General features: G+C 45.9%; 3 protein-coding genes across 3 annotated transcripts; 1 reads left to right on the top strand and 2 right to left on the bottom strand.

Moving 5' to 3' along the window:
* Window positions 1-1,415: 1,415 nt before the first annotated feature.
* On the bottom strand, window positions 1,416-3,682 carry tmem141 (transmembrane protein 141). Its single transcript, XM_084442354.1, has 5 exons — window positions 3,553-3,682; window positions 3,174-3,240; window positions 2,817-2,900; window positions 2,613-2,720; window positions 1,416-2,228 (listed from the first exon to the last, which is right to left on the bottom strand). Exons 1-5 carry the CDS (start codon window positions 3,604-3,606, stop codon window positions 2,161-2,163), a joined length of 381 nt encoding a protein of 126 aa, XP_084298480.1. The 5' UTR covers window positions 3,607-3,682; the 3' UTR covers window positions 1,416-2,160.
* A 10,333-nt stretch (window positions 3,683-14,015) lies between these two features.
* zmynd19 (zinc finger, MYND-type containing 19) lies at window positions 14,016-18,327 on the bottom strand. Its single transcript, XM_084441681.1, has 6 exons — window positions 18,159-18,327; window positions 16,658-16,717; window positions 16,430-16,536; window positions 16,123-16,263; window positions 14,370-14,550; window positions 14,016-14,160 (listed from the first exon to the last, which is right to left on the bottom strand). The coding sequence occupies exons 1-6, from the start codon at window positions 18,207-18,209 to the stop codon at window positions 14,017-14,019; spliced, it is 684 nt and encodes a 227-aa protein (XP_084297807.1). The 5' UTR covers window positions 18,210-18,327; the 3' UTR covers window position 14,016.
* A 4,193-nt stretch (window positions 18,328-22,520) lies between these two features.
* bspry (B-box and SPRY domain containing) lies at window positions 22,521-27,015 on the top strand. The gene is made up of 6 exons (XM_084441817.1): window positions 22,521-22,634; window positions 23,258-23,356; window positions 24,403-24,633; window positions 24,837-24,862; window positions 25,046-25,170; window positions 26,430-27,015. The coding sequence occupies exons 1-6, from the start codon at window positions 22,596-22,598 to the stop codon at window positions 27,002-27,004; spliced, it is 1,095 nt and encodes a 364-aa protein (XP_084297943.1). The 5' UTR covers window positions 22,521-22,595; the 3' UTR covers window positions 27,005-27,015.
* Window positions 27,016-27,078: the final 63 nt, after the last annotated feature.

Below are 27,078 nucleotides of genomic sequence, written 5' to 3'. Positions count from 1 at the left end.
TACATGGTGATGACACGCTATGCCTGGAGTAGCGAGACAGAAATGTCACACCAATCCTTATCTGCCTTTTAGCACTGGTCTTCCTTCGGGCCGTACTGCGTTAGATGAATGTGAAAGCAGGAAGAAGAGCTTTTTTACTTTAGGCCACTTTGTATTGTTTTTTTACCCAGCAACAGTCCTCTTCTACCCAAGTACCAAGTCACTTATTCCATAGTTTGCATTCACTGTTAGGACTCTGCTTCAGGGTGTTAAGAAATGACTTCACGCATGGGGCCAAGTGTCCCAAAGAGGTGTTTATGGTCAGTTGAACGTAATGAGCTGAGCTGGTCATTTGGGATATATAAGGGTAAGAATGTGTAGCTCGGGAGGTAGAACGGCCGGCTGGGAATCGCAAGGTCCCCGGTTCGATCCCAGCTCCCAGCTCCTTGATCAAGACACTGAACCCCAAATTGGTTCTTTACTGTCGCCTCACAGCAAGAAGGTCTCCGGGGTCTTTCTGTGGAGCTTGCATGTTCTCCCCATGTTCACAAAGGTTTCCTCCCAAAAAGAACCCAATACAACAAAAAACATGCAGTAGAACAGATCGCTAACGCTGTCCATCCCTTGTCTGTCCTGCTGTCCGCTCCTGTCTGTCCTTGGGGGAAGGACATCGGAGGTGATTCACTTTACAGATCATCTTTTGTATACAAACAAGATCCTTTCAGCCCTCTGTGACAAAGACAAGGCAGACAAGCAGTCACATCCTGTCATGGAGAGGAAAGCAGATGGGACCAACATCTCTGGGACGACTCTGGGCAGATGGGTGTTTGGATTGGTGATAGATTTGGGGTGATCTGTAAGCTACCAACTAAATCATATGTTCTAGCAGCGGCATTGAGAGGCAATAGCCTGACCTGGACAACGATGAGTCTGAACACACTGAGACAGTCATTTGAGGGATGGGGCAGGTGGAGGATTTCACACCCCTGCTTCACATGAAGGGTGTGAGGGGTTCCCCCACGGTGAAGGAGTTAGTGACCTGACTAAATATCATGACCCAAATCTCTTCTTACCGTAGAACTCAGAACATCCACAATTGTCACTATTGTGAGAGAGAATGATGATGTGTTGTATGTGATATGAGAATGTCTTGTCACTGTGACACATTCGGTCCCCTGAGTAGCACGGCTCGAGAGCTGTTGTTGTGGGGAGTAAATCTGAAGCTTATCCTGTTTTCACTTTACACTTCTCCTCAGTTCAGTGCTCATCACTTCAGTATGTCATCACAATCCTCACGTCAGCAGGACAGACTTTCTATCGTTGATTCGGTCCCTCTGCTGCATTTTGCAGCCCCAGATCAAAGTTGTCATATTAACTGTCATGAGGTTTCAAGGAATTCAACACATTTGGCAAAATACTGTACACACAGGTGTTAATTTAATAAATCCAGTCAGGATTAAATGTTATAATCTTTAGATATGCAATGATGATAGTATAATTAAATACAGTAGTTGACTGTGTTTAAATATACATAATATTAATATACAAGATGATAGAGTATACTCTAAAACAGCTGATTGCCTTCTCTATACATTTTATTGAATTCCATGGCACATTCTTCTGAACATACTGTATGAAAACATGTCGGTCCACTCTCAAAAGACCTATTCACAGAGTTGATGGAGAGAAAGAGAAGGTCTTATAAAACTGTTTACAGAGCTTTGCCAAGACTGTCGTACAATAAGGCATCACAATTTTGTAATCTTTAGAATCACTAACTTTGAGAGGTAACGTAATAAAATGTCTGAGTAATTCTTGTTTTTCTGACACTCTGAAATCCATTGCAGTTCACCCATATGCTGCTATTATCTGTTCAAGGCAGTAAAACGTGTGATTTACAGGAAAACTTACTGTCCTCTACTGGCAAACTGTGAAACTACATGGTGAGATCCTCTGGATGACATGTCCCCAACTAATGCAAGATCACAAGCTTACAATGTGAATCCCTCCAAACAATCAAAACAGATGCGCGGTGCTCAAATGTGTCCTTGCATCCATGACCTGTCATGACATTTAAATCCGACCAAACGGTTTCTGTAAATCGGATCCTTGTTCGAGAGTTTGCAGTCGCTCAGCTGTTGAAGCACAGTTACGTAGAAGGGATGCTGAGAGATTCTATAATCATTCCATCACATCTCCATATACCGTCTTCTTAGGCCGAGCGGGCTCTACAGGTGCAGGCTCTGATACTGTAGCACAGACACACAGAGAATATCAACTACAAGCAGACATTTCTCCATTATGTTCAATACAGATGTGAGTGTTAATAGGATGATGTAGCCGACAACTAACACCACCAAGCCCACTGGCAAGAAGGGGATAGATCCAATGCAAGGCAAGGCAATTGATTTGTAGCACATTTCAGCAACAAGGCAATTCAAAGTGCTTTACATTAGACATGAAAAGCACCAAGACAAAGTGCAACAAATAAAAGGTCATATAAAACGAAATGCAAAAAAGGACATTTAAAAACAAAATGCAGGAAAAATAAAATACAGGAATAAAAATGTCCAGCATATATAAAAGAATAATAATAAAAATTAAAAATCAAAGAATCCAGTATATGTACTCACTCTGTGGTGTTCTGTCTGGCACTTTGCCCGTCTCTATAAGGATCCAGAGGTCCGTGCACTTCTGAGTCTCCCAGCGTGTCACTGTATAGCTGCCCACTGACGCGGCCGCTGAGGGGGGGAGAGGAGGGACATCGATCAGGGGTGTGTTCCAACACCGCCGGTGCTCCCGTTCAAACATGGATGGAGGAGATTGTCCTTTCTCACCTACTGAGACTAGCAGGTTCCACTGAAGGGCGTAGGGAAGCTTCTTCTGAAGAACTCTCTGTGTGAGGAACAGCCCAGCGGCCCCTAGGAGAGGTGTGGGAGGTCAGACAAGCAATCATGAGCTTAACGATGAACATGGCATGGCGTTCACCGATTCCACCATGTGCATTGACTGTGCACTATTTGAGAATGTCTCAGGTGAGAAGAGTGAGGCTCACATTTCTCTCCTCAAATAGTCTACAGTCAGGTTACATGGGATGGGTTGTCTGCATGTGATACTGTCATACAGGTGTAAAAATATATATTTGTAAAAGCACCGAGGTTCAAATAAAGGAAGACAGGGATGAGGACTCTCACCTAATATGAAGGTCCCTGTCCCTTTCATGAACGCATGAGACTGACAGGCAGCGTACTGCTGCAAGCCCTGAGGAAAAAGAGTCGGCATGTAACCAGCTAGCTACATAGGCTACTGAACATAACTGAAAATAGCTGACACGCTTTTGTTCTTTGGGAATGTTCCAGCCTGGCTAGCAACGTGTTTTGTGCAGTTAACTTACAAAGACAAGGTTGTGTCAACTTATCAAGGGCGGACACCCAAATGACCACCACTCGCTAACGTAGCTGTCATAGAGAAGAGTATTGTCCAATGTCGTCTGAACTGAAGCCCGCAGCCCATGGATGTAACGTTAGCTACCTGCAGCCACAGTGGACAAATGATGACACATAAAGCACCCACCGGATGTTTGGCCGCGATGGTATCATCAACTTTCGAGAGCCCAAGGTTGACCATCTTATGTCCAAGAGAAATTGTGATAAAACAACGTTCTCTTACAACTTTAAAGTAGTGTTTCAAGGCAAGCTCTGGTGTAGAAGTGTTATCCAACCCAACTTCCGTGTTTGGGGGTAGAGGACTTTACAAAGACAAACTCTGTAGGCTATAACTACAACTAGCGACGTCATGTGGATTGGAGTCGCCAGTGCAGCTGTTTGTACAGCCAATGCGGTGCAGCCGCTTCTATAGGCGTGACGTGTCCCTCCGTGTGTGTGTGTGTGTCCGTTCATAGCATGAGATTTATACAGTGGTCCTGAAGTGTCACAACCACACAACACATAAAAAAGTCACAACACTTTCTTTTTTTTTTAAACACAACACATTAAAAAAGTGATAACGCGTTGCGCATTTTTTTATGTGTTGTGACTTTTTAATGTGTTGTGATAAAGTTGCTGATACAAACAACAAAACATCCCACCAGCTGTAGCAAAATGTTACAGTTTTACTGATCAGTTGGAAACTACAACATTTACAGTTCATAACTGCATTTTGTTAGTATTTATGGGTTATTAAATCATTCTGAATTAGGCTAAGGAATTCTACTTTTTCTAGAATTTAGTTGATGAGTTGGCTTTTTTCTCATGGGGGACATGCCCCTATAGTGTCCCCCCAGTGAAAAATGTGCATATAACCCATTTAATTGTTTTTGCAAAACTAAATCATGAAAAGAGAATATTTTCTACTGATTTAAGATGTCACCATTCATCAAAACATTACTTCTTTCTTCCCAATGAAAACATTTGGTTACAGTTTCAACAAGTCTTCAAAAGTAATATAATTCACTGCACGCATCAGCGCTGTTTGGTCCACTTTGCTGTCAGGAGATGTCTTGCTCTTTTTCAGCCTTGGTCCTGGTAAAGCCTTCGTCCCAAAGACAGAGAAGAATAGGAGATTGAAAAGCAACAGAAGGAGAAATTGAGCAAATTTCAGTCTCCAAAGATCCTACTGTCATTCACTGAAGATGAAAGAGCCCTTACCTGTCCCTCCGCAGATAGACACTACAATGTCCTGTCCTGCTCACACACACACACACACACACACACACACACACACACACACACACACACACACAGACACACACACACACACACGATCAGACATGTGACTGAAAAAACACAGTAGAAAATGTATCACAGTGACCACTGACCACGGTGATGAGGAATATTGGATGGTTGTCCTCTCTCTCTAGGCCCTCTTCTCCTGAGAGCACCCCACTGCAGGAGCGTACCTATTGGAAAAGATACGTACTTTTAACTACAGTATATCAAGGTGCATCACATAAGTGTCAATCGTTAGCTAATACAGGACGTCTATCTAGCACAGTAATATCCGGGCTCAGTCTGGCCCCGGGGCCCGGAGGCTGAAGAGACGGGGTCATCGCAGGGCCAGCCTGGGGCTGCTTCGACCCCGTACACTCCTCCGTCTTGGCCTGGAGCTGGGGCAGGGGACGGGCAAGGACCCCAGCAGGACCGACGGACCGCCCTGCTCTTTCTCTGGCTCCCCTCCATACGGCCACGTCACGGCCACACCCCTGTCTACTAGGCCACGCCCCTGTCCCATGCTCATCTAGGCCACGCCCCTGTCCCATGCTCATCTAGGCATGGAACACACAGGATACATTTATTCATCATTATTCTTGATATGGATACATGTCCAGACCCGGAATAAAAATGTGTTAAGCACACCTCAGATAACTCAGTTTTGCTGCTTTTACTACCAGGTGATGGTGTAGAGATTAGTCATACCCACCTTGCACTCCAAGAGATGACCAACAATCTCCATGAGCATGGAGAAATGGTCGGTCTACGGATAAGCCATGAAAAGACCAAGGCCATGATCGTCGGACTAGATCAACACCTCCCACCACTCACTTTAGGCGAGCTTGACATAGAGTACGTGGAGAACTTCACTTATCTCAGAAGCAACATCTCAAGTGCGGCAGACGTGGAGAAAGACGTTCGAACCAGAATTTTTCAAAGCTGCAGAGTGTTCCAACGGCTCAGCAACATTTGGTCATCCAAAGCCATCGCTACGGCCATCAAGCTACGCCTTTACATGTCAGTGGTGTTGAATATTGATTTTCAGAGAAATGCCTTTTAATATGATCCTGTTAGCTATTTCCTAATTATGATGATTGACCTCTGTGTATGGCTGTCAGCTTGAGTGAGAAATAAGAAGCGTCCCTCTTCCATAGACTTATGAGATAAGGACAGCTCATGGCTGGTACACTCTGGGCAAACACCATTGTTGTGGTTAGAGATAAAGGCCTGGGCGCCGAAGCAAGGCCACAGCAGAGACCAGAGAAACAGTCTTATCGGAGAAGAGACGAGGGAGGGGGGACACTCAAACCACATAAGAACGTTGCAACGAGACCAATGATTTGATTTGGGTTCAGACAGCATACAGAGAGGTCAACTGTATATTAGGCATGCCATCGTCTTTTGTATGTAAAACCTTCTGGAATAAATCGCTTTTGCTGAGGCTCAAATCCCGTGTTGGAGAGATTCATTTGAACACCTGACAAAGGAGAAACTGGACTGTGTGGTACATAGTAGAGATTGGGGGTCCGTCTTTTATCAGAAACAACAAAACACAACGCAGAGCTAATCAAGGACAATAATAAGAGACGAAGAGATTCATCAGTGGTCATCCCAACATTGAGACGTGGATGAAGACACCCAGCATCACCAACATGTTGGACGTCTTTCACCGACGGTGCCTCAGAACCATCTTGAGGATCCCATGGAGAGACCACATCACCAATGAGGAGGTGATGAGAAGGGCAGGGGTGGCACCATTGTCCGACATTGTCTCTGCCAGGAGAAGGAGAATGGCTGGGCACGTACTCCGACTGCCAAGAGAGAGACCGGCAAGTATGGCAATGGCCTGGGTGCCAGAGGGTGGAAAGAGGAAGAGAGGGAGGCCAAAGAAGACATGGAGACATACAGCTAAGGAAGACCTAAGTGAGATGGGTGTCAGCTGGGCTGGAGCAAGAAGGGTCACCAGGGACCGGAGCAAATGGAAGGGACTCGTTGCCCAATGTTCCAATAGGAACGGGAGGAACTAAGTCTAAGTCTAAGTAAGATGGTGTAGGCTTCCTAGGGTTGTGGACAAACAAAAACAAGAGTATAAAACAACAGTCAACACATCAAGAGTTAAGCTTCTATGACAGACAGACAGAGTTCCCATTGGTAACATATGTTCCCGTGGTGACCCAGCCACCTGTGACGCCTGGTAGACAGATGGACCTTGGGCAGATGACCGTGCGCAGAGTGGGCCTTCTTGACCTTCTCCCTGGCCTCTGTGACCTTTGGGTTGACCTCTGGCACCTCAGATGCCGGGGCCGGTTGAGCAGGCTGGCGGGTGGGCAAGTAGAGACACCTGATATGGGGTCAAACGGACAGAATAGCCGCATCATGGATAGAGTTACCTTATTGACACTGAGTGGAGAAGGAAAAGTAGCTTGTGTCAGGACACTCATGGACAATAAAGCATATTTCTCTTGTACTATGCAGAAATGCAGCACACACTCAAAACTATTTGACATATCTCATGATTTTTCAAAGCAAGGCCTAACTGCTAAACCTAATCTTTGGTATCGCCAATCAACGCTTATCCATCAAAGTTCTACCCCTCTCCTCGTCCCCCTCCTCCCACCTCTGTGTGTGGGGGTACTCGTCCCGGGCAGTCCTCTTGGTGACGGGCCTGCTCTGACAGCGCCCCCTGGAGGTGATGGCCGTGACGGTGCAGGTGTAGGCGGTGTCGGCAGCCAGGCGGCGTGCCGTGTGAGCGCGCTCCGTTCCCAGGTAGGCCACGCTGCCGTTCAGCCGCAGCTCGTAGTTAAAGAGGGATCCCAGGGGCACCAGCGGCGCCCCCCACAGGACCTGCAGTTCGTGCCTGCCCAGGACCACCAGGGTCAGGCCGCTGGGGGCATGGTCACGGGCCTCCATGGTCCGGACCTCCACCTCCACACAGGGGCCCGCCTTGTCCCCGGGGCCCACCGCACGCACGCCCAGCTGGTACAGGGTATCAGGGTACAGACCACCCACGATGGCCCTGGGAAAACGAAAGCCATGAATGAGAAAATGTACAATACAAATTAGGGGTGTTATAGGTAATACAAGGAGTGACATTTGAGCACAATAAATTATAAGAAATATAATAAAATTGTTATTTGCGGTAATTTAAGTAATTTTTATTTTATTTTATTTTATTTAACCTTTATTTAACCAGGTAAAATCCCATCGAGATTAAAGATCTCTTTTGCGAGGGAGACCTGTAATTGTTGATATGAGCAGAGGAAAATGAAACGAACGTACCCCAGGTTGGTAGTGGTATCTATAAGCATCCCTCCTCGAAACAGCTGATAGGCCCTGGGCTTCGGCTCCCCTGCAGACGCGGCCCAACCCAGTCGCACCTGAGAGGCCGTGCAGCCAATCACACGCAGTTTCTGTGGAGGACCAAGCCTGGCTCCGCCCCCCTCTGATTCTATGGCCAATAGCACAGGCTCGCTGCAGGGGCTGGTGTCCCCATCACAGGTAAAGTGGACCAGTCTGAGAGACAGCTCCTGTCCAGGCTTGAGGACGGAGACCGGTAAGGTCACATGACACTGGAGTCCTTTATACATGACAGTCTCGTCGTTTAGGAGGCTAAGGAGGACATAGAGGAACCCATCATTAGTCAGTTAATAGTCAGTCTGATCTTGTTGTCATTACTTCCGGCATGTCCCTTCAGCTGACCTGTATGTGACCTCTAGGCCACTCTCAGGTAAAGACTTTTCCCATGATACCATATAAGTCCCTGAGGGGAGGAGTCTAGTTGTTGGGGGCGTTGGCTTAGTGAGGCGTTCCAGTTTCCTGAGACATGTGTCCACTTCCTCTCTGAGCTCTTGACCAATGGAGGGAGAGCAGGAGAGACACTGTCAGAGGAGAAAAAAGATACAATATCTGCCATGGTAACAAGCCTCCTGTTCTTTCATGTTTGGGGATTGATATTGATGTTCTTATTGAGTATTGAAAGGACCACCAAGCTTGAACGGAATCCCAGATACACAACGCTCCAGAGTAGGGCTGGGTATTGATTCGAATTTCAAGAATCGATTCGATTCCGATTCACAAGGTTCAGAATCGATTATCACGATTCAATTCGATTCGATTCGATTCAATATCGATTCGGTTAGTGTTACTAAAACCTGTTTTTTTGAGCTGTAACCTTAATTACATGACTGCCAAGTTATGCAACACATCAATACTAGGGCTGGGTATCTATACTGATTTCCAAAAATGAATGAATGAATGAATTATTGAATGAATGAATTAACTATTCATTCCTTCATTTATTCATTCATTCATTAAATAAAAGATCGATTTTAGGATTCATGAATCGATGAATCGATTTTTTAAACCCAGCTCTACTCCAGAGAACACCAACCTGCAGTCTCTTCTCCAGAGGTCTGTGCTCTCTCACGCGTAACACTCCAGTAGGTCGTGACAAAAATACTCTCACCGCCCTGTGATGCCAAGAGAGGGAAGGGATGATGCCTTAATCACTAGGACTGTCTAGATACACTGAGATATGAAGTATTCACAGACATGTGGAGTAATGGGACAATGAGTGGCATTCTTCTTCTTCGAGAGGATGTTGTGTCCTCTCCTCCCCAGGTTCGGGGCCGAGGGGCTATCCTTTTACCACCACGAGCCTGGGTGAGGGGTCACCAGGGCTATATAGTGAGTGGCATGGAGAGCATTTGATTAAATGACTGGCATGTCGTGTGTATCATGAAAGAATGTTCTGGAGAACTGTTGGCCTACATGGATGCAAACCAGGCACTGTCCTGGTCTCCTGTTTGTAAACACCGAAGAATTCCATCAAGCAGGCCGGGGAGGGCGGGGCTAGCCAGCACCAGAGCATGTCCATCTTCTTCTGTTACTAGGCAACTCAATGCAAAACAGGCCGTCTGGCCCGCCTCCGGCCCGGTGACCTCACTCATCAGAGCCCGGAGACTGTGAACCTGGAGAGACAAGCAACGAGACCTTCAACTGATCCAACACCAGACCTTTCTGATATGAGCAGTTTGTATCCGACACATAGCAGATATCAACAGACTTGCAAGGGTACGATTCTACTAAGTGTACAGTGAGATGTGTTGTTCCAAAACCCCGCTGAGTCTGTTCTGTGTGTTTCTCACCAGTTGATACTCGTCTGCAACGGCCAGAATGAGGCTCCTCCCCCTCTCGCTCCCACACAGACGACCCACAGCGAAGGCTGCGTTCATAGCAGTGTCTGCAGAAACATGAACAACCGACTAAAACAGGCCAATATCACACAGCATCATAGCATCTCTGCACATTTCAGGGTGGCACACATTGCAAGATGGCTTTGGATACCCATCCCCCATTTCGGTGCTAGAGGTTTCAAAAGCAGGTCCTGGGCTGTGACCTGTGAGGCTGTGAGCCAGGCGTTGTACCAGGCTAGCCAGGGTGCAGGGGGCAGAGGGGTGACACAGCAAGGCCTGGCAGGCCCCCTCGCAAAGGGACAGCCGTGCCACGGTCAGAGCGGCGGAGTTGACAGCGTTGTCCCGTCCCTGGCTCAAGAGGACCGACAGGCTGGTCAGAACCGGACCCGACACCACCGGGTCTCCCAGCAGCCACCCACGACCCACTGGGCTCGCTGCCTGAGGAAGAGGAGGAAGGTTAAGGAGTTGATAGCTTCTAGCACAATAAGTACTCTCTCTCTCTCTAGCGCCCTCGTGTGGTCAGTTTTGTTACTGAAAGACCCACCTTCTCAAGGCAGTGCTAGTTTACTGATGTGTGGGTCAATGGCTGAAAATTAGTAACTTTTGTATTTTTGAATTGCATTATGCTGGCGTACTGGAAGGACATGTCTCCTTACCAAACCATGTAGCACAGTCTCTCTCTCTCTCTCTCTCTCTCTCTTTCCTTCTCTCTCTCTCCTTCACCCTCTCCCTCGCTCTCTCCCTCCCTCCCTCCTGTAACCATATCTAATACCAAGGAGGCTATGGCCCCAGCGGCGTTCATCACAACGTCTGGGTCATCTTTGGTCAGGAGCCGTCCTAAATCCCTGACAAGGTTGTTCTTGTTGTAGCTGTCGTTGCCTTCAGGGACCCTGGACTGCAGCTCCTTCATAATGTCCTCTCTTTCCACCAGGACCCCAAGGAGATACGCCGCCGTGCCACAAACCCTGGGTGTGACAAAAACAACACATGAGCCACTTGCTTCCATGTGCTTCGTAGTGAACACATTGCGTACACAGCCAGTGTTATCACACTGTACAGGCTGACATTAATGCGCCTGAGAGATTTATGTGAGTCTCAGAGCCATGGTAATGTACACTACAAACAGTAGTTAACTGGCGTCTTATTCAGCAGCCAGTCACATTTAACTCAGGCACAGCCAAGGACAGCCTTAAATCATATCGCTTCTTACTGGCATTCACAGTTCAGGGTGAGAACTGTGCTGCCATGACGATGCACATGAAAATACTTTTCATTGCAGTAGGATAAACTGGATGGTATTTTCCATGGAACATTCGTCATGAATGCTTTTGCAATGGAAAATTGTAAAACCATAAGACCCACATTAAAGAATTACAGTGCTTCTCACATGGCTCAGTTCTCTTATGAAAATGCATATTATTCTGCCAAATGTGTCTGTTTTGTGAAAGGTTGGCCTACACTTGACTGAATAAACACAATCATGTATTTAGCAGAGGTCTCAGTGCTGTACATAAGGGCATGGAAGGATGTTTTCTGAAAACATCTTGCACTCATCCACTTACCGCCTCGAGCATGAGAATGTGAATAACCAACAACTCCTAACATTAAGGATGGCTTGTTCGCGACTCCACACAGACATCTGATGAGAATGTATGAGAAAAGTATGAGAATGTATGTAATGTTTTCTCTTAAATATCACCATTGACGGCTCACCATGAGTCTGTAGAACTGAGTAAGAGTCCCAGGGTATGTATAACGCTCTCTCTCTCATCGGACCGGAGTATCTCTTCCACCAGCTGCTGCTTGCTCCTCTGGGCAGATCGGTTCAGACCCTCCAGTGAAGCCCTCACGTGGGCGGGCTCGGAGCACAGCAGCCTGGACAGAGGGCGCTCCGGACGGCACTGGCCAAGACAGGCCATCAGCATGTTATACGGGCTCCTCGGAACCTGAGAATCACTGCTTGGGGAAAGACGGTTAGACATCAAAGAGTATTTGTTAATAGGGCCATGTTAAATATAAACACAAACTGTTTTAAGATCCTAAGGAAAACGTTTACAATATCCCCATTATGATCCAGCCTAGCAGGTGCGCAATAGTTGCCTGTTGCATTGACATCTCATTTGGCCTACGAGTCTAAAACGTGTGAACTTACACATTACTCTCATACGCGACTCCGGTGGCAGTCTGTCTTACCGTCGGTTATTGTCGGTAAAATCTCCGGTTGTTGTCGACTCGCGTAGCCGATGGAAAGAGGTCTGTCTTGGCGCGCGTGCATGGTTGACCGGAGGGGAAGGTCGTAAACGTCAAGGGCTCGTGATGACTCTGTTGCTTCCTCGAGACGGCTGGACTACCAGCCCCAGTGGTCACCATGGTGACTTTGGCGAAAGGTTATCCATTCCATTTCGCTTTGAGCACATATTAACGCCAGAGCTCCTTGGTCTCTTCTGCTAGCAGAGATGTCTGCCAGGCGCCTTGATGCACATCTCGACAGAATAGATGAGATGCGAAAGCCAAAATAATACAAAATAATTCTCTTTGCCCAAAAATGTATTGATCACTCCACGCTGAAACTTTATTTCAGTAGTAGCCTATACAGTAATAATGTTACCCCTCATGAAGTGTACAGCAACAAAGTCAAACATTTTTAACTTTATTTCATCTTTCATGTTACATTGAAAAGAGATGGTCTGTTTTCCGCAACTTTCATTCACATACTGTAGCTCTTCATTCTATGTGAGTAATGTTTTCATTCTTTATAAAAAAGAATGAGTCCAAAGTTCCAAACCCACCCGCCCTCCCTAGGAGATAATAGGGGAGAGGGAGTTTCAACAATTCAGTGCAGTGATCTGAACCCATCCATATACATACGTACAAAATAAAAACAATGGACAAGTCGCATGTATGTCTGTTTGCTTACGGTACATGCTTATCTGTGAGCGTTAGTCAGGATTTATCACCAAGACGCAACAGGAAGACTCACTTGGAGCAGGTGTGCTTAATCACACCGAGGAAAGGGGCGGTGGTATGGAAAAACAAGTATTAGCATAATTTCTGCTACAATCACATCGACACAGAACACATTTCTTTAATGACTGACGTGTAGAAAACGAAAACTGGAATTGATATTAGGCCTTTCGTACAAACTGGACTAATCGTCTGCCAAGAGTCCAACCTGGGTCGTGTGTGTGTGGGGGGGGGGGGGTTCAAGTTTATCCCAGGATGTCCATCATATAGGAGCAGTTAGTGACAGTGACCGTGTTTGAGGGCATCTGGAAGGACTTCTCATTGCATTGAGTGAGAGAGAGAGAGTCATTCATTCCTTCAGGAAGTAAAACACAGTAAAGAAACAATGCTTCTACCAGTGATCCAAGCCCACAACATTTCTAATGTTCTCTCCCCACCTCTCACACACAGTGACTTTAAAAAGGAAAAAACATCACCCTCAACAACACATTCACCACTTCAATGTCCTTCAGTCCATAACAGCAGCACACACACATGCACACTCGCACACACACACGCGCACACACACACACAACACTGGTAGTGTGGATCAATCAGCACAGCTAATCTATCTGCTGTATGTTGGTCTTGAAGAGCGTGACGGGGAGGAGGAGGGTGTGAGCATGTGACTTGGGTCCGGGAGCACGAGGAGGAGCAGTACAGTGAAAAGGTCCATGTCCCATTGTACCAGTTGAACAGCAGGCAGCTACTGTAGTCCTCAGATCCCCGTATGAACACACAAACACGCGCTCTCTTTACTGGTTGGTGGGTGGAAGGAGAAAGCTGATGATGAAAACTGAAGCACGCGGCGTTTCATCCAATTGGACCTCTTCTTACCCAAACATACAAACCCATAGCAGCAGGTAGAGAGAGGGTCTCCCTCTCCCAAAAAAAACAAAAACATTTCCCATCATCCCCATCAACATGTAGAGCAAGCTATGGAGGTCTGCCAGTTCTGGGAAATCTTTTTTTTCCTCCCATCTCCCCCATCAACCAACGCCGTCTTCTGTAAATCGTTTCGGTCAGCAGATTTTGTTTTTGCACTTCATCCCCCAAGGTCCACCCCGTTTGTCCCCAAGGTCCACCCCGTCTGTCCCCCAGTCCCCTTTCGCGCCTCCCCGGTGTGCAGATCACCGCTCGGGCTCCGACTCCAGCGCCAGGACCCGCTTGCGCTCGCGACACTGCTTCTTGTGGGCCGGCCAGTCCCTCTGCTGGCACTGGGAGCCACAGTAACGCGCCACCTGGCAGCGCCCACAGATGTTGAACTCTCGAAGCTGCGGACAGATTGGAACACATCTCAAATACCAAAAAAAGAAAGAAATAATCACATCAGGTCTGTATGAAAATGTCAAGTCTCAGCAAGATAATGAGGTACTCCGGTCTCAGCCCACACAAGCCACTTTGACAAAAGCTCAAGCGAACAGGAACGTCATAGATGCTCGGTGTGCAGGTAACCTCTGGCCCTGCAGGGGGCAGTACATACCCTCCTCTCGATGAGCGAGCAGGGTGGGTAGTGACACTCGTAGTAGGTACAGGAGCACTCCTCCTCCTCCACCAGCTCCCCGTTGGCGTTGTAGTAGCGGGTGCGACTCAGCTCCAGGTACTGCTCCTCCACAGGGTCGGCAGGGACCTGCTGGATGGCCAGCCAATAGAGAGACTGCTCTCTGGAGGGGGAGGGGTTAGAGGTTAACATGACTCCTCCTACTGAGCATGACCTGCTGGTTGGCCAGCCAGTACAGAGACTGCCCTCTGGAGGGGGTGGGGGGGGGATGGGGGCGTCACGTTAACATTTCTTTATTTTATTGGTTTGCACATACAAACACATTAAGGAATAACAAAGAGGGGGAAAAAAAAAAGTACAGAAGTTAAGATTGTGCAGGAGAGGTCATAAAACCTGAAGGGTTTATAAGCGACCCTCCTCTTAAAATCTATGTAATAATTACAACTAAAATCAATACCCCTCACCCCCCATCCCCAGATTCCCCACGCATACGCACACACACAAACACCCACTCACACCCCCCCCTCACACACACACAGACACAATACAGCATGACGATGATGGTGGTGGTGAGGATGGTGATGAAGATGATGGTGGTGAGGATGGTGATGACGATGATGTTGGTGAGGATGGTGATGATGGTGGTTGGTGACATTGTGGTGTTGGTGATGGCCGTACATTTTAATGTTTTCTGTATGCTTGACGTGTGCTAAACAAATTCCCCTCTGGGGCAATAAAGGTTTCAATTCAATTCAATTCATTATTACAACTGAATAGAAAAGAGACACTGTTACATAAACACAAGATACCCAGACTAAAATATCTAAGGCTTTTTTAAACTTGTTTTTAAATATATTTAAAGTGGAACATGATTCTGTTAGATTTGTTATATCATTCCATAACACTGCATCTTGATAAACAAAAGAGAATTTAGCAACAGATGTCCTACAGAAAGGAATGTGGAATGACTGCTCCTACTGAGCCTGTCCTGCATGGTGGTGCGTAGGGATGGAACGATAACCGGTAGAATGATAAACCGCAGTCAATTTCCATTACATTTATCGTGATAAAATTATCACTAAAACCGTGTTTGATTTCCGCGCTTTGAAAAACTCACTTGTAAATACTGTCAAGCATCAACCAAAGTTCGCGACAGTCTCCAAGACGCATTATTTTAGCGTTTATGCACAAAAAGTGCATAGCGCTGTTAATTTTATTCGTGGTTTTCGATATAAAACTCAGAGAAATGATTTCAGTGAGGTTTTTGAAAATGTTCAGCACATTTTATAATACCACGATAATACTGATAAGCGTGATCATTTTGCTCACTATAATCGCGATATGACATTTTCATACCGTTACATCTCTGGTGCACTGTACCAAGATGGACCTGCAAGTTCCATATTTTTCTCTTTAGTTTAGTGGAAGGGCGAGTATTAGTACCTTTATTTTCTCTTTAAAAAAAAAAAAAAGAAGATATTTTTAGGACATTTCTGCTTTTTATTGGGCTAGAACAGTTGAAGGACAGTTAGGAAACGTGGTAGAGAGCGAGAGGGGAAGACATGCAGCGAAGGGCGTGGGCTGGATTCGAACCCGTGCCGCTGCAGTAAGGTCCAGCCTTTACATGGTATGCGCCCCAACCCACTGAGCCAATGGGGCGTCCCGAGTATTAGTACCTTTGCTTGCTGGAGATTTTGTTTAGTGGAACTAAACTGTGTTAGTAATGTGGGAGTACCTTTGCTTGCTGGAGATCTCCTCTGGCTTGGGGCTCCAGCCCACGGGGACAAGTCTCAGGTTGTCCAGGCGGTTGTCCACCGTGACGGAGTTGATGTGGACGACTTGGAAACTGGGAGCGATGCCTCCTCTGTGCTTCTCCCTGGAGTTGAAGTCAAAACATCACCTCATGACCTCTTGACTCACTTGGTCTGCTAACATGGATCGTTCACTGTTCATTTTCTAAGCAGGAAAGCAGTCCCGGGAAATAAGACGCACGAGAGGGATTGTTTGCCGGAGCAGATTGTGGGGATTGACCACCAACTCACCAGAGCAGCTCATGCAGCGGTCTGCCAGCCCAGCGCCCTTTGCCAATGTCAAAGGCGTACGCAAAGATTTTTGCCCCATTGCCATCGGCATCTACCTCCATGCGCGCCTGAAACACACAGCCATGACAAACAAGGTCAATTATGTCATCTTTTTTTTGGTCTAGTTTAAGAAAAAGTCCAACTGTTTGCGCAGGGCACACTTGAACCTGCTCGTTAGTCCCAACTTACCTCAAAGGCATAGTTTTCCACCAATGGGATGTCCTGCTCATCGATTAGTGTGTATTTGGTCTGCAATAAAAAGAGTGCACACATCAGCTGACATGAACACAGCATTTCCTGTCTCCTGCTGACATCACATGAAGAACAGTTACTTTCACTTCAAACTTTAATAGAATGCCTGGGAATGTGATGCATTCTTTACATTACAGTCATTTAGCAGACGCTTACTCAAAGCGACTTACAATAATTGAATTTCATGTAGGAAGTCAGTGTACTACTACTATTCTCCAGAACTCACAAGTGCATCTCCTTTCTAAACAAGTGACTATCGAATCAATGCTAAACCAAAAGGCAAGAGTAGCAAAAGGAAAAATACAAAAGATGCTTAAGAGAGGAGATCCTGGTAGTACTTATTTCACTGAGTTAACTACTCTATGGGTTTAAAATGGAAGTGAAGGCAAAAACTGATCAAACGTGATGGTTTAGGCCAATTAAGGCCATGAAGTCTTGAGGTAACCGGAGATATGTTATACACAGTTAGAGCTTGAGTACCAGCATGCAACAGAAAGACATCGGTGTTGTTGATGGACTGCTGTTCAGGGGTCCAGGATGGCACGTGATGTGTCAAAGTGGTTTAGGAAGGATATGTTTGCGGGACACAAAACAAAATATTGAGACAGCTGACAACCAATACTGCATAGCTGACCAACAATAAACTTATATATCCAAGTCAGCTAGCTAGCGAACATTAAAAGGTTGCAATAGCCTACGTAAAATTACCGACCATAAAATCCACGATGCGTCACGTGTCCGGCTATCTCACCTGACAACTGAGTGATATCTCAGAAACATTATAGTAACAGCTATGGAACATGTAAAAATGCTATTAATGTCATTTTCTGAGTAATAAAGCTATTAACACGCCAAATACCGAGCTGTCATGCCGGTTCTCGGTCACGTTGCACGGCCAGGCTCCGGGATGGAGCGTGGCAATGGCTTCCTCATTAAGATTCCACATAACGTTAGCATGTCACGTTAGCTAGCTGGAAGTCTGAGTATATGGCACTGAATCTACTACTATAATTTACTTAGCAATGCGCATTTATTTCGCTGTAGCCCAAAGAAATGTGTTCTCGTTTTAACACTGTCCAATAAAAGAACTCCGTTGCTCCAAATTACCTAACCGTGCCAGTGCTAGCTAGCTAGCTACCTAGCCACAGATCAAGCCGCTACTGACCGTAACGTTACTAGTGCTATCACCGAGCTAACGTTAGCTAGCTAGTTTGAGCTGGGCGGCTTAGCTTCGTGAGCGAACAAATTCGGCCGAAGCGTGCGATGGGCTAACCGGCGAAGCTTTCAAAAACGACAATCTAAGATTGACTCCCTTTCCGAAATACAATCTAAATAAATAAATAAAATACACCCAATGCCACTACCTATGAGCCATTTTGTAAGCGCTTTTGTGATCCCCTCCCCTTGTCGCACATGGCAGCCCTCAGATCCAGCTCACCTTCCCGGCCACACGGCCAAGTCGAACAATCCCAAGCTTGAAATCCGACATTGGAAGAGCGGTGCAATCTCTTAAGTATAAAACTCGTCAGGGCGACCCCCCAGCCCCGATGTAGTCGCAGGTTCAGTTAATAGGGTCAGTTGTTGCCCGATTTTGGTCCTCCCCACCCGCTCACAAACCTCCGTGACACACCGCTGGCGTAGGAAACGGTGATGGGAAGTTCGTGAAGGAATCGAATCATTTCAATGAACCGAATCACTTCTCCAAAACATGTAGGCGAGAGGAACCGAACTGAAAGATTCAGTTCAGTCAGTGATCCAAAATGTCTATCATGAGGTAAGCGGAGCAACATTTGGGGGAGGGATGAAGAGGCTGAGAGTTCCTAACCAATGGCAATACAGCTTTGAAAACATGTAAGCCAATCTTTAAAAGCCGTTACTTGCTTTCAACTCTGACGTCAAGGTGTCCGATCACGCTGGGAAGCCGCGCCCACAACATTCTGGTCTCGTGAAAATTACACTTTTTTCGGTGTCCGATGACATTTGCGCTTATTGTTTCTTGGTGTGTTTTACACTTTCTGTTAAGAAGTGTTTCCTAACAATTTGTGGGCGCGGCCTCCCAAAGCGTCATCGGTGGACGAGGTCATTCCAGCGCTACTGGCCTACACGCCTATTCTCGTTCTGACATCATCACGTTCATGTGTCCCTCCTAATTTTGTGGCGCGAAATTATAGGAGGCCATTTCGTTCAAGTGACAGTCGGTCGTAACTCAAATGATCATGGAATAACCTATTATAATAGCATTACTTCTTAATCATTTTAACATAATTTAACATTTATCAATTTGTCTGATATTGGGTTGGCCCTATTAGAGATGATAATCCATTGAAGTTTAGAGGACAGAAAAAAAAAAATAGTATAGGACAGGAAATAAAGATGCCTGTAGAATTTCAGGAAGTAGTGGAGCTTGTGCAAAGAGCCTATTCTTAACCACCACTGATGTAGCCTAACAAAAGCTGCACAATTTCAGAAAATGTGCTGTTACTCCATACGCACCTCTTCAGTCACCACTAGGCTACGCCACTGCCTCAGGGCAAGGAGGCTATTGGTCTCATAAAAAAAGATATTGCACTTGCAGATCAGTGGCAGCTGGTTTTCTGGACCCCATCCACGGTTCTTTCTTTCTTTCTATCTATCTATCTATCTATCTATCTATCTATCTATCTATCTATCTATCTATCTATCTATCTATCTATCTATCTATCTATCTATCTATCTATCTATCTATCTATCTACTGCAAGGCCCCTGGTTCGATCCCAGCAGTGTGCCGAAGTGTCCTTGAGCAAGACACTGAACCCCAAAATCGCTCACACAGTAGGCTATACCTAGTACTGTTGCCTCACAGCAAGAAGGTCTCCAGGCCTTTCTGTGCAGAGTTTGCATGTTCTCCCCGTGTTTGCAAGGGTTTCCTCCCTGAGCACTTGGACTTGGTCCCTGGGTGTCATGGCTGCCCACTGCTCCTGGCTGCCCCTGGAGGAGGACAGCTTGGATGGGAGAAATGCAGGAAACAATTTCCACCAGTGACCACCAAAGACGTTTGTGTGTGTGTGTGTGTGTGTGTGTGTGTGTCAGTCACGCGTGGTCAAATAAAGACTCCTCAAGGTCCATCATTTATCTATAGGCTATAAACATGTCGCAAGCACAAGACAGTACAGTGCAAAATACAATAAAGAAACAGTACATATAATATACAATACAATCTACCAGAATGTACAAATAGGCAAGAAACAGAGCAAGAAAAAGACAGGACAGTGCAAAATACAATAACAAAGTGATATAATACTGTACAATATACAATACGGTGTGATATAGTAATATAATACAATATACAATATGGTGTAACACAATATACAACTAGACTGTGTCAGTGAGAGTCTGGTGCCTTGTGATGAGGCCAGTTGCAGTCAGGGGGGGGGGGGGGGGGTTGTGTCTAGAGATTTTGGTCCTGATGGACCGCAGCGTTCTGCCAGAGGGGAGTGGTTCAAAGTCTTTGTGACCAGGGTGTGCGGGGTCAGTCACGATCTTTCTCACCCGCTGGAGGAGTACAGTTCCTGGAGGGATGGCAGGTTGCAGCCAATCACCCGCTCATCAGAGCGGATGACACACTGCAGTTGAAATGATGAAAAGTGCTTTATAAATAAATATTATAATCACTAGTGAAATGTGCCCGTGGGACCGTTGTAGTTTGTCTGCGCATTCTATCTCCCAATAAATAACAAATTAGTAAAAACCTCTTTGCAATTATTTGTTTGGTTTGCAGTGCTAGGGAGTTGTTTTTACTTAAACTTTTAAGGGCCTGGCACTGGGCCACGGACAGGTTCTGGACAGGCTTCGGCCTGTAGTGGGCTAGGGCCTCTAAATCCTCACTAGGGGTGTAACGATACACTAATCTCACGATACGATACACAATATTGGGTTGACGATAACAATACGATACAATACAATAAGGGCAGGTGTGAAGCGTTGCAGTAGCGCTGCTGTTCACACCAATAGTGCATTTCTCCACATTTCTACTCCAATACACTTTGTGAATTTAGAGCTTATCTGTGTTAATATCATGGATAGGCCTAGAGACAAAAGACGTGTTTGTTACCAGCGTTGTGTAGCCAGTGTTCACTGATATACAATAAACATATCACGATATTGTTTTCACCTTGACGATACGTATTGTGACGTTTCTGTATTGCGATATATTGTGGCACGATATATTGTTACACCCCTAATCCTCACTGATCAAACCCCGATAGAATGTGCAGACAAACTGCAACGGGCCCACGGGCACATTACACTAGTGATTATACTATTAAATATCAGTGATTAAATCTGTAATCCACACAGTAAACTCCATGGGGCTGCTACACATAGGCCTATGTGGGCTATAGAAAGCATTACTCAACAGCAGGGGCAGACAAACTGACTGAATCTGTTAAAACTCACCATTCAAATCATCACCTCCGGCATACACCATAAAGCAAAACAAATAACTTTTCTTTCATGCCAAAAGAAGAAACGAACTTACCCAAAACTGAAGAAGCACTATAGCCTACTTAGCCTAACTCTGTTTCATCACTTGAACAACCAACTATTGAGTACAGTATCAGACTGTAGATAATATTTAGCTTTCAGATTAATGCCTGTTCAATATGCACTTGTCCTTGCATTATATCACCCCAGAACCCGAGATACTGGTATAGAAATGGCCGCCATAGAGAATGAATGGGGAATGTATTGTACCAACTGAATGGGGGTCAATGGGCGGTTATTCTCCATGTTTATAATGACAGTAATCGACTCCAAACTGCTAGTTAGATTGTGTAGGCCAAGAGGAATAGAATGGTCCACCTCTTGACATTTTGGTTGATTTTACTGACCGCTAGATCAATGGGAAGATTACTAATTTAATGCAATAGCTGTAGCCTACATTTGTTTATCACCTCCACTGAAATCCTAGGGGAAACACTAAAGTCAAAGTCAAGTTTTTATACAGTAGGCCTATAACACATGTTCATACAAACAAATGCAACACACAATGGTTGTGTGTAATAGTCTAGTATCGATGAGTATTTGATTTGATGTGATTTTTTTTCTTTTCTTTTTCTTTTAAATTATCATCTTATTATTTGCATCATACTCATTACTATATTATGTATAATATAGTGGATATATATATATATATATATATATATATATATATATATATATATATATATATATATATATATATATATATATATATATATATATATATATATAGGCTATAGATCCACTGGGGTAGACCATATTTAAAAAGTCATAGCTTTTTCAGTGAACAGAGAGCTAGCAACCATGGCGCACTATAATGATGTTACTACAATAAACCTTTGTCATTGAAACTGGCCTCTGTCTCGCACCTGCTGAACTCGCTTTACAGCTCTGTCATTACTTCCGCGTTTCATTGGCTGCCTCGATACACCTGTGTTATAGGTGCTGTAATAGCCTAGGCTACTGCACCTGCCGATCGCTCCATTGAAGTCTTTCGGAGTCTTATTTGACATGGAGACAGGCACGTGTGGTTTAAAATCGGTATCCCTACTGGACGGTGACACAGACACCGGAGAGGGAGACAGTTTTGAAAACATTAATGTGGAATTTGACCGACCAATTTTCTCCGCTTTGAATTCTAGAGTTCTACAAGAGAGCGAGACTCACTCTGGCAAACAGGACATCTCCGCGGTCCCTAGAAGCACGGCGGTCATTACCTCCGACTCAGAATCGGGGATTTTCTCGGGTGAATCGGAACTTTGCGTGGAACATGAAACAGAACTCGATTGGTTTTGCAGTTCTGAGCAAAAACTTATCTGCTCTCATTGCGCAATATTGGGATCTTGCCAGGGTCATATGGTGAAACCAATGGCCAGCAGGGTGACCGCAGTGAGGGTGAGTGCTGACGTAGCCAATGTAAGCTAGTCACATATTGAATGTAGGCTTCTATATAGTACATAATATAGAGTCTATAGACTCCTAAATAATATATTGTCCTTATTGTCTGCCACCATTTTGGGGTACAGAGAAGGCTATTGGAATGGGTCAGGCATATCCTATTACCCTTTACCTGGTTGTGACCACCAGGAAAAAGTCGGTTTGTGTTGAAAATGCGTTCGTGTGCTGCTCGCCTGAGTGGTTAATGTGAGCCTACTGGGCCTGGTGTCAACCTGCGACTATTCCATAATACCAGGAGTAACTTGAGGAGTTGGGTCAGTTAATGTCCATAGGATATAAGACATGAATTTCAAGTGGTCAATTTTACAGATTCTGGGAACACATACTGATTGTCTGTGCCTGTTGTCCAATGTTTATACAGCATGATACAACACAAAGGAGTGTCCATAATCCTTCCAGTTTGTTAATTGTTGACTTTGTGTGTGCTGTGCCAGTCAGATCATTGTGTGTGTGTGTGTGTGTGTGTGTGTGCGTGTGTGTGTGTGTGTGCGTGTGTGTGTGTGTGTGTGTGTGTGTGTGTGTGTGTGTGTGTGTGTGCGTGCGTGCATTATTCCGAACAGAACAAGCTGGTGGACGTGTGTGAGAAAATGCAGCTGCAAGCCTTGGGTATTGAACGGTTTATCAACCAGACCCTGATTGCTAAAGAGCGGATTCTGCAGGTAAGAAGCCCTGAAACACTCACACACTCACACACTCTCACACAGTATGTGATGGACTGATGAACATTAGACAAAAACGACTATAGCATTTGAAAAATGCTCAACAATCCACACGCATTTAACCCTGGCCTGCATCCCAATTCTGCTCCTTTAAGCTACTAGGTAATGTGAACGTATGCAGTTTCCACACAGGTGTACTGTCTTCCCACCCGAGAATGTCAATGCAATAGATGTATAATAAGCTCTTATATTGACTTCTTCTTCTCCTTTCTTTTCTTCTTTCTTTTCTTCTTCTTCTTCTTCTTCTTTCTCTTCTGCTTCTTCTTCTACTTCTTCTTCTTCTTCTTTCTCTTCTTCTTTCTCTTCTTCTTCTTTCTCTTCTTCTTTCTCTCCTTCTTCGTCGTCTACTTCTTCTTTCTCTTCTTTTTCATTTTCTTCTTCTTCTTCTTCGTCTACTTCTTCTTTCTCTTCTTCTTTCTCTTCTTCTTCTCCTTCTTTCTCCTCTTCTTCTTCTTGCTCTTCTTCTTCTTCTTCTTCTCTTCTTTCTCTTCTTCTTCTTCGTTGTCTACTTCTTCTTTCTCTACTTTTTCATCTTCTTCTTCTTCGTCTTCTTCTTCTTTCTCTTCTTCTTTCTCTTCTTCTTTCTCTCCTTCGTCGTCTACTTCTTCTTTCTCTTCTTTTTCGTCTTTTTCTTCTTCGTCTACTTATTTCTCTTCTTCTACTTCTTTCTCTTCTTCTTCTTCTTCTTGCTCTTCTTCTTCTTCTCCTCCTCTTCTGCTTTCTCTTCTTCTTCTTCGTCGTCTACTTCTTATTTCTCTACTTTTTCGTCTTCTCCTTCTTCATCATCGTCTTCTTCTTCATCATCATCTTCTTCTTTCTCTTCTTCTTCGTATTCTTCTTCTTCTTTCTCTACTTCTTTCTCTTCTTCTTCTTTCTCTTCTTCTTCTTCTTCTTTCTCCTTCTTCTTCTTCTTCTTCTTTCTCCTTCTTCTTCTTCTTCTTTCTCTTCTTCTTCTCCTTCTTCCTCTTCTTCTATGGTCCCTGCAGGCGGAGGCGAGCAGCGCCCGTGAGCGTGTGGTGGCCCAGGTGAGCGCGGTGCGGGAGGCGCTGGAGGAGGAGGAGCAGCGCCTCCTGGAGGCCGTGCAGAGGGAGGAGGAGAGGGTGGAGCAGTGCCTCCTCACCCAGAGAGCCCACTGGAACCAGGCCCTGGTGACGCTCGCACACACGCGCTCGCGCCTGGTCCACACTCTCACGTCGGCGCCGGACGCGCAGCTAGCGGTGAGGAGGACAGGGAGGATGAGCGCTATGAAGGGAGGAGGAGGAGAGGAGGAGGCAGAGGGCTGGAAAGAAGGAGGGGGAATGAGGGAAGGGGATCTTGGGGAGGAGGAGGAGGAGTTGAATTTGGGTATTGTGCTGGAACAATGATCATGGGAAGCATAATAGCCGAGTCACAGGTGTCCTGTCCCTCTCCTGTCTTTCAGACCTCTGGCCAGGAGATAGCCGAGAGGTAATTACGCTTCTTTGTCTCTGTTGTGTTAAATTATACATTCGAAGAAACCTGTTTTGCCCTGGGTCAGGTCCAGTCGTTCATCTACTTTATTCACTGGCTTATGTTTTGTGTGTGTGTGTGTGTGTGTGTGTGTGTGTGTGTGTGTGTGTGTGTGTGTGTGTGTGTGTGTGTGTGTGTCAGGGTTGAAGAGGCAGAGGGGGTGGGCGAGCCCTGTGACACTGAACAGCTCAACCTGAACGCCAGCTGCAGTGACAGTAAGCTAATGACGGGCCTGTGGACCAGTGCCATACTACTGGGGCCAACTGGTAAGTATCACTAGATACCATTTCTTCATGATACAAGGACAACCTTTGTCTGCAGAGGATATTGCATGTGCACATGCTCATATGCACACACACATGATACAGTATGAAGGACAGTTTAGAGTTGCACAATAGCAGCAGCTAGTCAAGCCAGAAAGTTTGCAGACCCGCCCGGCCAAACGGAGAAATCTGGGAAGACAGGCCTTGGCCAGGGAGGTGAGCAGGAACCCGAGGGACTGACAGAGCTCCAGCGTGTCCTTGTGGAGATGGGAGAACCTTCCAGAAGATCAACCATCCAGGTACCACTCCACCAATCAGGCCTTTATGGTAGAGTGGCCAGACTAAAGCCAAAAGGCACATGACAGCCCGTTTGGAGTTTGCCAAAAGGCACCTAGAGGCATCAATGTCTGATGAAACCAAAATTGAACCTTTTCGCCTGAATACCAAGCATCATGTCTGGAGGAAACCAGGCTCCGCTAATACCATCCCTACAGTGAAGCATGGCGGTGGCATCATCATGATGTGGGGATGTTTTTCAGCAGCAGGAATGGGGCGACTACTCCTGATAGTGGGAAAGATGAATGCAGCTAAGTACACCAAGATCCTTGATGAAAACCTGCTCCAGAGCGCTCTCGACCTCAGACTGAGGCGAAGGTTCACCTTCCAATTTGACAACAACCCAAAGCACACAGCCAAGAGAACAAAGGTGTGTCTTCGGAGAAAGTCTGTGAATGTCTCTGAGTGGCCCAGCCAGAGCCCAGACCTGAATCCAATTGAACATCTGTGGAGAGATCAGAAAATGTCTGTGTACCGACACTCCTCATCCAACCTGAGTGAGCTTGCAAGGATATGCCAAGATGAATGGACAAAAATCTCCAGAAACAAGTGTGCCAAGCTCGTAGCCCAAGACGCCTTGACGTTGTAATCGCTGCCAAAGGTGCATCAACCAAGTATTAGGCTACGGGTGTGTACAGATATGTAACCCCTACATAACTTATATTTGTCAGTAAAATAAAATTGCATATTTTCTAAAAACCTGTTTTCACTTTGTCATTATTGGCTATTGTGTGTAGATGTTTGAGGCAAAAAATGAACTCAATCTATTGTAGAATAAGTCTGTAACGTAATAAAACGTGGAGAAGGTGGAAGGGTTGTGCAGACTTTCCGGCTTGACTGTATATTGCTTATTGACCTTGTAAGTACTGGTAGTGAATGTTTAGTTAATGCGTACTAACCCCTGATTTCTCTGTTCCTTCCTCTAGCTTACGGAATGGCCAATCTGAATTTTAACGAGCGCACAGTCAGCCCCCTGCTGTCCCTCTCTGACGACCTTTGCACTCTGACCTTCCTGCCCAAGCGGTTCCGCGAATCACCGCCCTACGACCCGGAGCGCTTCGACAGCTGGCCCAACGCCCTGGGCTCCGTGTCTCTCTCCTCGGGCACCCACAGCTGGGTGCTGGACGTGGGTCAGAGCGCCGCCTTCAAGGTGGGCGTGTGCTACGCTAGCGTGGAGAGGAAGGGCTCCGGGAACGAAGCGCGTCTGGGCTACAACGGCCAGTCCTGGGTGCTGTCCCACTACGAAGGGGACTTCTCCTTCTGTCACGCGGGGAAGAACATGGCCCTGCAGCTGGTCCGCAGGCCTGAGAAAGTGGGCCTGCTCCTGGACTGGCCCAGCCAGACGCTGGTGTTCTATGACCCGGACTCCAGTGCCGTGTTGCACTCCGTCAGACACTCGTTCAGCTCGCCACTCCTGCCTGCGTTTGCTGTAGCAGATCAAAGTGTCACTATTCTACACGACTTTCACTTAATATCCACTCTGTTGATTACAGGCGAGTAACTGTATTTTTGAAGTTGTAACTGAGTTTGTAAATCAAATGAAGTTGTTATGCAATAATGAATACAAAATAAGTC

This window comes from Borostomias antarcticus (assembly GCF_949987555.1).
Source record: "Borostomias antarcticus genome assembly, chromosome: 8".
NCBI classification, from domain to species: Eukaryota; Metazoa; Chordata; class Actinopteri; order Stomiiformes; family Stomiidae; genus Borostomias; species Borostomias antarcticus.
This window is presented reverse-complemented; position numbering and strand designations above follow the sequence as displayed.